The 12,770-nt window shown below is 40.9% G+C and overlaps 1 protein-coding gene across 1 annotated transcript in view; it reads left to right on the top strand.

The window, feature by feature from the left end:
* The first annotated feature begins 320 nt into the window (after positions 1 to 320).
* Positions 321 to 12,770, top strand: part of MTPN (myotrophin) — a 31,080-nt gene continuing 18,630 nt past the window's right edge. The window contains exon 1 of the mRNA XM_069858681.1: positions 321 to 597. Coding sequence (XP_069714782.1) covers positions 526 to 597 — 72 coding nt within the window. The 5' untranslated portion in view covers positions 321 to 525. The remainder of the gene's footprint in view (positions 598 to 12,770) is intronic.

The raw sequence follows: 12,770 nt of genomic DNA, 5'->3' as shown, positions 1-12,770 counted from the left end.
CAACTTCCCACTTATCAGCTCCGTGGCAACCCCGGGCAGCCGGGGGCGGGGCTGCGCTAGGGCGCGGCCGCGGGGACTTAGAGCGCATGCGCAGCGCTGCTTCCCCCCCGCTGTATCTCCAGGCAGAGCGCGACGCCTACGAATTGCGCATGCGCACAGCGGATCCGGCGGCTCTCCGTGGGCGGCGCATGCGCCTCGCGCCCCTTCCCCCCCCCCCCGCCCTTCCCCGTGGGTGTTTCGGTGGGTAGGGGAGCGCAGGGGGGAGGGGGAAGTGAATGGAACCCGGAAGCGGAAGCGGCCGGGTAAAGCGGCTGTGGCTTCAGTCAGGCGGGCTGTGCCGCGCTGCTCCCGTGCCCGGCCTCGCTCCGCCGCCCCCAGCCGCCGGCCCCGCCCCGCCCCGCCTCGCTCCAACCGCGCGCCGGCGGGCAGCGAGCGAGGGGATCCCGCCCTCCGCCGCCGCCCGCGCTGCCAGGAGGTGCTGCCGGCCCCTCGCCGCCCCGCCCGCGTCCCTGCTAGGCGGCCGCGATGTCTGACAAGGAATTCATGTGGGCCCTCAAAAATGGGGACTTGGACGAGGTGAAGGATTATGTGGCCAAGGTAGGAAGGAGGAGGCGGCGGCGGGGCTCTGGGCTGAGGGAAGGGTGTATTCGGGGCCCTCCGTTCGCGGGTCGGCCGTGTGGGGCTGGGGGAGGTGGCAGGAACCACGACCTGCCCGGGGGAGGCAGCCCCTGTGAAGTCCCCTCGCTGCTCGGGGTACAGCCCGTCCCTACCCTCCCCCACTTCGCGTTCCGCTCGGTTCCTGCGCTTCCTCCTTTCCTCACCCGCCACCCTGCTCGCCTCCTGCCCCCGCCTCGGCCGACCCTCCTGCATGTGGCTCAGGTTTGTATGTCTGTGGCATGAAGCTGTCTGGATTGACATCCAATGTCCCCGCTGATCTGATATGTATATGCACATCTGTGGCCTCGGTTTGGTTATCCTCCTTCTACTGTGCCTCAGGGCTCGGCCTTAATAGGGTGATGGTAAGCTGCTGGGTGTGTTGAGGCTTAATTCATTAACCTTCTGTGAAGTGTTTTGGTATCTAGTTAGGGTGAGTGCTGCAGGAACGGCAGACACCTCTGTAATGGGCTGAAGAGTCTTAAGGTATATAGTAGTATTTTGGAGGCAGTATTCTGTCCTCATTTGCCTTTAGCTGTCAGTGAGGTTTATGGGGAAAGTGCATTGTACCTAAGGGCAAGGTTCTGCTTATGTGAATCCTTAGTGTTCAGGAACGTTGTCTAGAAACTGTTACATCAGAGCAGAGGTTTACATGTAATTTAGCTATAATTACTTAGATCATTAAACAAGTTAATGATTGCCTTTGGGAGCTTGACACATGCTGACATGTCTTGCTGTGATGATTTAAGTTCTTCCTACTCTAGTTATCAACTTTGGTTGAAAGTTACCCAAACTTATAGTGCTCTTGGCAAAAGGAAATGTGTACAAGTACTTCTAGCTGCTTTAGTACAAAGTCCAGCAGCTTAGCTTGAATGCTCTTCTCTGGCGGTTTTAGCTAAGCTACTGGACTTTGCGTCAGAGTGGCTGTGCACTCACATGCTTTGCTCTCTGTAAAGTGCTAGAGGTAATAATATAATTATCCCACTTCAGCTGCTAGTTAATGGTCATGTGCCCATGTCTATGTAATAAAACTGGATACTACATTCACATGTATTATTTATACTCAGCTTTTGGGGTCTCCAGAATGTTCCAGCAGCAGATTTGGATTCTTTCAACAACTTCTATAGGAGTTCCATATGAATCTAGAGGACTGTCTACACTGGTGATTAACGGATCCTTGTATATCTGTTGCTGAGGCAAAAACTTTGGCAGTAACCATCTTGAGTCAGTGTATATCTAAAAGATTGCTGCAGTACTAATTACAAAGCTTTTTTTATATTCCCACTCTTCCTGAGTGGCGCTGCAACTCATGTAGCAAATGGATTTGTGTTATCACTCTTCATCTGCTTCAGCACAAAGACCAATACTTAGTTCCATCTGCTACTGAAAGGGGCTTGAGACTGCCTGGATGATGCTGTAGTAAATAGGCTGAAGGATATCATCTAACTGCACTAATGAGGTAGAAATCTTTAAAAGAGAGATACTGTCTGTGGTTAGGTGATTACAGTAAAAGAAGCCTACAATTGTTAAACAGTCTTACATTTTAGAATTGCTTCTAGTGTAGAAGATGAATAATCTGTGGGAGTTTTCTGCTTTCTTTGTGACCTAATCTTGTTCATTCTTTTCCCCCATTTGCAAATATGCTTTATATCATCAGCTGTTAAGCATCCCACTTGCCAGTAACGTAAGAAGTCCCATGTTTTCTTTTCAGTCCATTATATTGTCTTAACAGATAGCGACCTAGTAAACTTTTAGAATGGTTTCCTGTGGAAACAAAGCTTATATGCAGCAAGTTTTGACTGACCTCTTCCTTCCTAGTGGTTTGTTAAGTTTTGGTAAGTTTTACAGGGGTACAGGTAGATACTAGTAGGTTTAATGAAACTAAATAAAGTAGAAGGAGGTACTTTCAGGGAAGAAAAGAGTACAAGAATGAGCGTATGTTTTACTGTGCAATAGGAGATGTGCATTGAAGAGGAGCAAGAGAATTCTATAAATCCTCTGACTGTAGGAGAAGCCTCAGTTGGAACCTCACATTCTTAGTTCCTAATTAATGAAGTATGTGAGGGCTGATCATGCTTTGATAGTTACAGTTCCTAGAAAAGTATTTTTTTTTCTATGCTGCATGTTCTGTTTTAACTATCTTCCTTATCAGTTGTATGGCCTCTGCTCCCTGCAGCTTTCCTGTTCTAAGCATGATTTAATGGTCAGGAATTGTACGTATATAAACTGTGCAGTAGTAGAAATTTCCTCTCCCTGTAGTGTGGGAGGCAGTCTTATATGTCTTCATAAAACTGTTTCTTGTTGGTCTTCCTGAAACTTTTGATTTCCAACTTGTCATTAGTTTTGTTTCTTGTTGAAAACAGAACATTAGTTGATTGGAAACGATACACCTTTTAACTATAATCTTTCTGTTTTGCTGCCAATTACAGTATAAAGAGTTTGGCCTCTGATTTTGTTTCATGTCTGAATGGCAGGGCTTGAGATGCTAACTAGATGATCCTGGGTACTTTAAAAATAGTAGTATAAATGGATGTCACCAGTGAAGCTATAAAAGTTGAAGTCTGTTTATCAGTCGTGGCTTTTCTTCACTTAGGTGTAATGAAGTGTGGAGGTTCTGTGGTTGGAGTCATTGGGATCTCTCTTTTTCATCTCAGACTTGTTAGTAGGTACCAAGAGGAAAGTAGATTAATGGCTCTCTGATTTAAGCAGCAGATGAAATTTAAAGCATCATGTGAAAGCCTTTCTTTTCAGTGACATGGTTTATCCTCTTTAAGCAAAGTTTCTGCCACTTCAACAGTTCTCTTACAAAGAAAGGATACAGAGGCAGAAGGAAGATTCTGAATTTGCATTTTATGTATTTCTCTTTAAATAGATCTTGCATTCTCCTAAAGATACTTTCTTCAGAAAGAATCTCTCACAGAAACAGTAGTTCTGAGAGGTGGCAATGACACAGACAACTGCCAAATGATGCTGCTTTGTTGCTTAGCAGAAGAGAACTTAGTGCTGCTGGTCTGTGGGTTTGGAAGACATTACTGTGAAAGCTTATTTTTGTAGTTTGAATAGTCCTGTAAGTATCCTATTTTCTTTTTGTAATAAACATCTTATTAGTCTCTACATTTCTTGGCTTGTAATTGTGTCAACTTTTTCTTTATGGCAAATGTTAGTTTCTATGGAAATACTGTAGTTAGTGCGTTATGATAGCAGTTGTTTATGGTGTCATCTACTTTTATGATGACTAATATAAAAAGTAGATTTTACTGCTTGCTTCCTTTGATACCTTCCATTTGAACAGAGCCAGCATATGTTGGTTTCAGAGGTGTCTTTGCAGGAGCTGAAGGGATTGAAGGAATTCTGCACTCTTCCCACATACATCCACTCAAATTTTTAAAATTCCCCAAGAAAGCAGAAGCCTTTGTGGGAACAGATGAATCAAACGTGCTGTTAAATGAGTGCAGAGGACCCACGCAGATTTGAGAAATTTGCTTCCCTTTGGGGGTAAGGAACAGGGGCCTAAAGTTAGAAGAAAAGCAGCAACTGTGCAGCTTGTAGAGCTGCATGATGTGAATGCTGTTGGCTTTTTTTCCTTTTCGTTATCCTCCTTTCCCAGCGGAATTAGATAAACTGTACAGTTCCTTGTAAAGACCTCTGTCAACATGTACATACGATGTTTCCAATCAACAGTAGATTTCTCAGACTAGGTATAATTCTTGTTCAGTCACTAGGCACAAAGGTTTTGGCGAGATAAACTTGGATATGTGAGAGAGGTTACAATAAATGTTTGTTCTAAATTAATTTTCTTTCCCATAGCTTAACTGAGAATTCCTTACTTCAGGAGCTGCTGTAATAATCCCCTACATCGTTTCTTCCTAAACATACCACTGCTTGCAGTTATGTTTGGTAAATCAACTGACTTAATACTTTAAGAAGATAGGACAGTCAACCAAACTTGGAAGCATCAGGTTTTTACTGCAGAGTGGGGACTGGGAGGTTGAAGCGGTAGTAGGCTGTGAAACAAAGGGTTTTAGAAAGTATGTGTATGGTGTGCTTACCTACCAGGCATTTCTGGTGTGGAGTCTTATTTTTTAAATTGCAAAACAAACAGCCAAAGCAACAAAGGCAAGTCCTTAGAGGGCCTTCAATAATGCAGCTAGAAAACAGCAACTACCTATGAAGCCTTCCCTAAATTCTGAGGTACTGATGTCAGGCTTATGATTGTTTTGTTCATTCAGTTGGTTTCTGTGCTCTTGTTGGCTTTAAGAGATTGTCCAAGTGTGGGACTCATGTTTGTCTTTTTTATGCTTAAACAAAAAAAATTAAGTACTTCCTTATCGGTTTTTGTTTGGGGTGTTCTTATTATGCTGATTTGTCCTGTGCGTAATTGGTGTTTGCTTTGAGAGAGTGATCAAAATCAGACTTTAATAAGACGTTGAATTTAATTCTTTGTTGCTGAAAGTTGTAGTAATGTATTCCATTCCCTAAACTGAAAGCGAATTTTATCTCTGCTGTGGACCTAATCCTGTTTTGTCCAAGATTGTGGTCTGTAGAGTATTCATTGCTAAGTATAACAGTACAAAGTTAGGAACAGGTTATAAACAAGAAGCAAAGAATTTAGTGGCATGAGGAAATAATACTTCCGGTACTGGTTCTTTTCCTCCTACATTCCTTATTTTAACCTCAGTTTCCCCTCTTGTATCAATTCTGTCTTTACTAAATTCTTGTCATTCAAGGCTAGGCTTGTCATCCAGTTCAGCAGGAGGGCATATTGAAGATGAGTTAAGCTTTCTAAAAGTACAAGAGAACACTTCTGCAATGGTTTGTATTCTGTCTCCCTTTAGAATCATATGTGGAAAGTTGTATGTAGTTGTGAAGGTTGTGTATTGGATGTTGAGTTGGGCACTGTGGAACTGGTGAGTCACACAGGTGACATTAGTACAAATGCCAAATGAATGGATCTTGCAGCAGTGTCAAAATGCTTTAATAAGAAATCTCCTGGACAGATCACAAAAGACCGAACACTCTATATTCCTGTTCCAAAGGAGCATAAGCTTAGCTGTTAAGGTATCATGGCTTGAAGGTCAAATACTCTATCCAAGTTTAAGTAGAGCATAGTGGACCTGGAAATGCAGGATTCTCAAGTCTAGGAATTTTTGAGACTGAAAGGCACTTCAAAAGTGTAGATGAAAAATTGGACGAGAGAAGCATAAGATAATCTAAGATACATAAGATTAGCGAAGATGCAGAAAGCCAAGGGATGTATAAAATTGTATTGCTTAAGTCACATCTTTCTTCTTTTTATATATATATCCCAGCTGAATGTTCTTAGCAGGTGTTTTATATGTCTTTATGTTTATGCTTATTTGAACTTCTGAATGTGCATCCAAACAAATATGTGAACAAAATTACTTTATACCTCATTGGCACACTTCTTAAGTTGAAGGTTTGTGTTAAGTTATTCTTAATTCCACTCCTCAGCAGAAGCTCCAACTGGAATATTGTATTTACCAGCTGAAACAATTCTGTGGAAAGAGGTGGTTAATGTGTGTGTAGACAGGCAGATCTCCTATTACTAGGATGAAAGCATTAGCTGCAATTGATAAGTGCCAGTACCTGACCAGTTGGTTATAGAATCATAGAATCACAGAATGACTACGTTGGAAAGCACCCACTGGATCATCGAGTCCAACCATTCCTATCAAACACTAAACCATGCCCCTCAGCACCTCATCCACCTGTGCCTTAAACACCTCCAGGGAAGGTGACTCAACCACCTCCCTGGGCAGCCTGTTCCAGTGCCCAATGACCCTTTCTGTGAAGAATTTTTTCCTAATGTCCAGCCTAAATCTCCCCTGGCGGAGCTTGAGGCCATTCCCTCTCATCCTGTCCCCAGGAGAAGAGGCCAGCACCCTCCTCTCCACAACCTCCTTTCAGGTAGTTATAGAGAGCAATGTCCTATTGAACAAACTATAGTTCTTGTCTGTTCGGTCAGTTTGACTGGAATAAACTTGTGTGTGGTTTGAGTTTTTGTGACTGGTTGCGTTTGTTTTCTTTGTTAAAAAAGCCAAAAAGGACAACAAATAACTTTGTTATCCTGAAAGCAGTTAAAATCCTGATAATGGAAGATAAATATAGTATTGTAAATTCATAATGTATACGTACACGAATATGACTTTGAAGTAAATTGGACAAATTAGGTTTTGTGCTTTTTAGCACTTTGCCCACTATAGAGTCATTAGGGTTGGAAAAGACCTCTAAGCTCATCAGATCCACCATCAGCCCAACACCATCATGCCTACTAAACCATATCCTGATGTGCAATGTCTTCATGTTTTTTGAACACCTCCAGGGATGGTGACTCCACCACTTCCCTGGGCAGCCTGTTCCAATGTTTCACGATTCTTTCAGTAAATAAACTTTTCCCAGTATCCAATGTAAATCTCCCCTGGCGTAACTTCAGGCCATTTTTTTTCTTATCCTGTTGCTTGTTACATGGGAGAAGAGAACAGTACCCACCTCACTACAACCTCCTTTCAGGTAGCTGTAGAAAGCAATAAGGTCTCTCTCTCAGCCTCCTCCAGACTAAATAACCCCAGTTCCTTCAGCTGTTCCTCATAAGACTCGCGTTTCAGAGCCTTCACCAGCTTTGTTATCCTTCTCTGGACATGCTCCAGCACCTCAATGTCTTTCTTGTAGTGAGGAGTTAAAAACTGATCACAGTGTTGAAGGTACGGCCTCACCAGTGGTGAGTACAGGGGCACCATCGCTTTCCTACTCCTGCTGGCCACACTATTTCTGATACAAACCAGGATGCTGTTGGCCTTCTTGGCCATGTGGACACACTACTGGCTCATGTTCATCCAACTATCAGTCAAAATCTGTAGGTCCTCCTCCAGGCAGCATTGCAGCCACTCCTCTCCAAGCCTGTAGCGTTGCATGGGATAGTTGTGGCCCAAGTGCAGGACTCTGCACTTGGCCTTGTTGAACCCAATACAGCTGGCCTCAGCTCATTGATCCAGCGTGTCCAGGTTCCTCTGCAATGCCTTCCTTCCCTCAAGCAGATCATCACCCCTGCTTTACTTGGTGTCACCTGCACACTTACTGAGAGTGCACTCAATCCCTTCATCCAGATCACTGATTAAGAAAATGAGCAGAACTGACCCCAGCACTGAGCCCTTGGAAACTTGTAACCAGATTTCAACTCGCTTTAAACTCCGTTCACCACACTCCCTGGGCTCTGCCATCAGCTTTTTACCCAGCAAAGAGTACATCTGTCTGAGCCATGAGCTACCAGTTTCTCTAAGAGAATGCTGTGGGACACACCGTTGTTTTTAGCATTTGTTTCTTAGCATTGTTTCATCTTTTGTATGCAGCGTAATTCTGTAGTTCAGTACAGATAACATAATATGCCAGGGGTGATTGCTTTTCTCCAAAGAAAGAATTTTTGTAACGCTCGTGTTGCAACAGGAATTAGAGCATGGTCTTTATTTTTGTCTTTCCTTATATATGTTGTTGCCTTTGGTTACAGGCCAAAATAGAAATGGTGAAATGATTTTACTTGGTCTTCAGCTACACTTTGGAAATCGAATAGACTAACTGCATGCAGTGGCTAGTAAGCTGAGCAGACCAAAACATCACTAGAAGGCTATTGTAGACATTTGCCTGTCATACTTCCAGCTGAAGTTCAAAGAATATTCTAAAGTGTATCTAATTACGGAGTCAATTTATAAAACTGAATTGTGTACTCATTTTTTTTAGGAGCTAAGATCAGGTCTTGATAATTATTGTTGAATGACAGATATTTTCTTTCCCCAAACTCCAATCATTTATAAGCATGCTTTTTACCACACTTGTGGCCTATAAATTAGTAATTAGCTTCAAGGAGGAAAGGTGAGATAGAATGCCATTTGAGACAAAAGATAGAGAGCTGTCCATAGAACAGTTACAGCATATCTCATCTAAAACTATTAGTTAATGATGCTATGAATGCATATATCATAGAGAAATGTTTAAAAACGATTTTTGTGTTTGTTCAAGACCACTTCCAGTACTTGATTCAAGTAATGCAATTTGGAGGAGGAGAAGGTTTCAAGTTCCTATACAAAAAAGATGGATCAGGAGAGTTCCTGGGAGGCAAGGTGTGCATTTCTGTGTGCCTTGTATAAATATTTTTGCAGAATCATTTCTGTTCAAGTGAGGTGTTTGGGACAGTCTTTATTCCTTGGATTGCTGACTTCTCAGTAATTTCAGTGAAAGTATTAACTCTTCCTTAGCTAAAGGAATGGATATTTAGCATTCTTTTAAATTCTTTAATTTGGCCTGTAATAAAGCATTAATTAGCTGTTAATTAATTTTTTCTTGGAGACAGTAACTCAACATTAAATACACTTGATTTCAAAGTATGTTCCTTTCATTATAGAGTATAACGCGAACTACGGTCTTTAGTCCAGTTCTTGTGACACGCTTGTGGTGTATATTTACTAAAGCATTTTCAACAGTAATTCTTGGTGAAATCTGGAGAAAATAGCTTAACTTTTGTAGATAGATTATTTAAATTGTGAAGTGCAGTATCAATTTTGGTAAGTTCTAATGGAAGCATCACAGTGAAGCTGGGTGCTCCAAGTGTATATAATTGGTTTACAGAGCAAGTCTGTGGATATTAATGCATATTTTTATCTACTGCTTAGAAAATGGTATTTATTTTATGGATTTAAAAATAGCTTTTCTGATGAATTTTTTTACTTCCATGTTTTCTTTCTGCTTGATTCCAATAATTAACTGCTTCAACAGGTTAACAAAAATCTGCGTTAAGGCACAAATCTTCTAGAACTCATTAATACTGCTTTTGATTTTTCATATCTTTTTATGTATTGCCATGTGAAGGAAACGTGAACTCAATGTGCGCAAGAAAATAATGTCTGTTAATCTTACATGAAAACTTGCTTAGAAGCTAAGCTTCATCGCTTTGGGTTTGACAGAACACTTGATCTTGCCTTGGACGTAGCACTTTGTTCAGATTCTAGAGAAGTCAGTCATGCTTATGCTAAGCCACAATTATAACATTTAAACTCTTTTGGGAAGAGTTTTTGGGAAGATATACTAATCTTCTTTTTATCCTTTCCTATCTTCATGATGGAGTAAAACTTTAATTTTAAGTATTCATGGCGGGGGGAGACGGCGCTATTGTTAGGTTTTTAGATCGTGCATACAAGTCAAAATATCATGCTGGCATCTATTGAAACTGAAACTGAATAGCTGGTGTCTCCTGTTCTCCTGAAAGGAAACCAGTCACTTCCTGTACATTCTTTGGGTAACTTGTACTGAGAATTTTAATACAGATGTTGATACTGGGGCTTCTACAGTAACTGAAAATGCTTTAATTCAGAGCTAGCAACTAAGTGCAGATTGGATGGTAATGGCTTTTATTCTTTGCTCAGCTGGTTAGCTTTTGGAGCAATAACCTAAGGATGGAAGTAGCCTGAAGCCTATTGCTAAACCTTTGGATTGCTTTATCCTTGAACTTAATGTTGTACCCTAATGCAAACTTAGTGGCACCAAGCATGGTACGCTATATTTTTATCTGTTCAAACTTGATTTCAGAATTCCATGACTAGTTGATCTCACATGTTAAACTTGAGTTTGTGTGAAACTACATGAACAGGGGTTTAGTAGATTTTTCTGTTTTAATAGTGTCATCTATTATCAGGCTGCTGATAAGATGAATTACTGAGACCTCATCTGATTTATGATTTTAAGTATGGTTGATGTCTGCTGTTTAGCAGTCAGTTGGTACCCGTGAGAGCTGGAATATTTTCTGCTTATTATACTCTTAGAATGGGCATCGTCCAAACCAGATCAAAATGCAGCAGTGTTAAAAAATGGAGTCTGGCCAATCACTTTTGGAGGAAAAAGCCTTGTAGACCAGCTCAGTGTTGCCTTTGAAAATGAACAGTGCACTGTGTTCAATGGATACAGTATTTAACACATCTTTTCAGAGCAACTGTTGGTTTTATGGCAAGTTAAGTTATTAGATCTGGCTGTAATTTCTTCAGAATTAGTGGCTAAAGAGTTTTATTTGTCACTGTAACTGTCTCTGATAGACAAGCACTGGTGCTGTAACTAGAGCATTTCAACTTTAATTCCAAATTCTAACAATTCTTCTAAGCCGAAGTAGCTTAGAAAGTCTGTCTGATCATCGACTGTTTCAGATCATGGTCTAGAGTATTTAGTGCACTAACATTCCTCAATTATAGTAGTCCTCTGGACAGTGAGTCTCCTATTAGAAGTAGTAGTACCTTTGTCTGCAACAGCTTATTCTGTCAGAACTAGTTGCTGCCATTACTCTAAACTGTTGCCTAACTCAGAGGCAAGTCCTTTTGGACAAAACTTCTAAATAGGAATTTGTAGGGGCTAACAAAATCTGCAAAATTGATCCCTTAATTCCTTTCTCATCACTTGCTAATGCAAATAGTGAGTGGTTTGCACTACTTCTCACTCAAGTCTTAGATTAAGGATTTGGTGCAGAGGGAGAACAAGCCTTTTCAATAACGCACGTATTTGACACATCTCTAAAGCTGGCATTGTAGAACAAGTTTCTAGAAACTGTAGCTAGGAAACAGTAGATTCATTACTGTTCTACAGCACAAATCATGTTACCAGGTTTGTTTGTCTCTGAAAATGCTGATATAACGACTGAAGCACAGATGGCTCAGTGGTTGAGTTTATTTAGCAGTTGTTTCTGGAACCGTATTCTTTTGACTGAGACAAAGGACTTCAGTTTTCATTTAGTTATGGTGGATAAACTAAATACTCGTTCCTCTCTAGCAAATAAAACCTGAAAAGTGTGTTTGTTAAGTAGCTTTTTGTTGGCTGAAGCCAAGGTAAGTGTAGAGGTGCTTATAAAAGCTTCTTGGAGTGCTTTAAATACAATATCAAAATAGGCAAAATCCAGCATAAGGTTCATAATTCATTTTCTTAGCTTGTAGACCAGGTATTGGTGTCGTCATTAGCCCTGGAGGCTTCTATCGAAGTAGAGAATTGCAAAGTAGATAACGACTTTAAACATATGTGGACATACGTATATGTCTAATCTGATTGTAGAACTTGCTGCAAGATTCCAGCTGGAGAGACTGAAGTGGTCTTCAGAACAGATGCCTCTTTTTGATAAATGGGTGAGGATCTTTTATGGAGAATGTTATGCTGAAATTATTTGAGTAGTGGGATTTTTTTCAGCTTTTCGATACTGACAGTTAGATGGACGCGGCAAGCAAAACCAAAAGGAAAGGCTAGATGCAGATTCGGAACAGCAGTGAAGATTGCTAATTGATGTCTGCAGCCTCTTCTACAGGGATTTAAATTATTCAAGAAGTTTCCTTCTCATCATGTGTTAATTTTATTTTGCTTTTTGATCATCATCTAGGATTTCTTGCAGATGTATTAGCTATTTCTGCTTGTTTCAGTAAGATGTGGTAATAGGAAGGCATGAAGGCAGCTTGTCCCAAATATTCCTCAAAGCATACTGCATAGCAAGAAAACAGCTAGGAAAAAATTCCTTGTTGCTCCAGATTGAGATTTAGAGGAAGAGGAGGTATGGTTTAGTGAATGATGGGAATGGTTGGACTCAATGATCCAGTGGGTCCTTTCCAACCTAGTGATTCTATGAATAAAGAACCTCAACAGCATCAAAAAGTCATTATTAATTATCTGTTGCTGTGAATAGGAAGATAATCAGTAGAAAGGTTCAGCTGTTGAACAAAGAAATTCTAGATCTTCTGAAATTTTCTAAATGGAAAACAGTTATCCTGTACAGTAAATCTAGGTAATTTGCTTTTGTTCAGTTATCCACAGACCATTCGTGGTCCACTTAGGCTGCAGCTGGAAAACTACTGGAATGGTCAGAATTTGCTGAACCACTGAGCAACAGCAGCAATAGTCTCTGTGTCAGATTGAATGAGACAGATTTACGTTACTTTCAGCCCACTAAATAAATTAAGTACTTTTTGAAAATATAGAGGATTTAAAACTTGGATCCTGCACAAAATTTTTGCAGTTGCTATGGGTAACTGCCTACTTGCAATTACAGTGACTTAATTTCTGAGCTTTGGCAGGAACTTACTGGTGTT

This window comes from Phaenicophaeus curvirostris, chromosome 1, assembly GCF_032191515.1.
Source record: "Phaenicophaeus curvirostris isolate KB17595 chromosome 1, BPBGC_Pcur_1.0, whole genome shotgun sequence".
Classification (NCBI taxonomy): Eukaryota; Metazoa; Chordata; class Aves; order Cuculiformes; family Cuculidae; genus Phaenicophaeus; species Phaenicophaeus curvirostris.
This window is presented reverse-complemented; position numbering and strand designations above follow the sequence as displayed.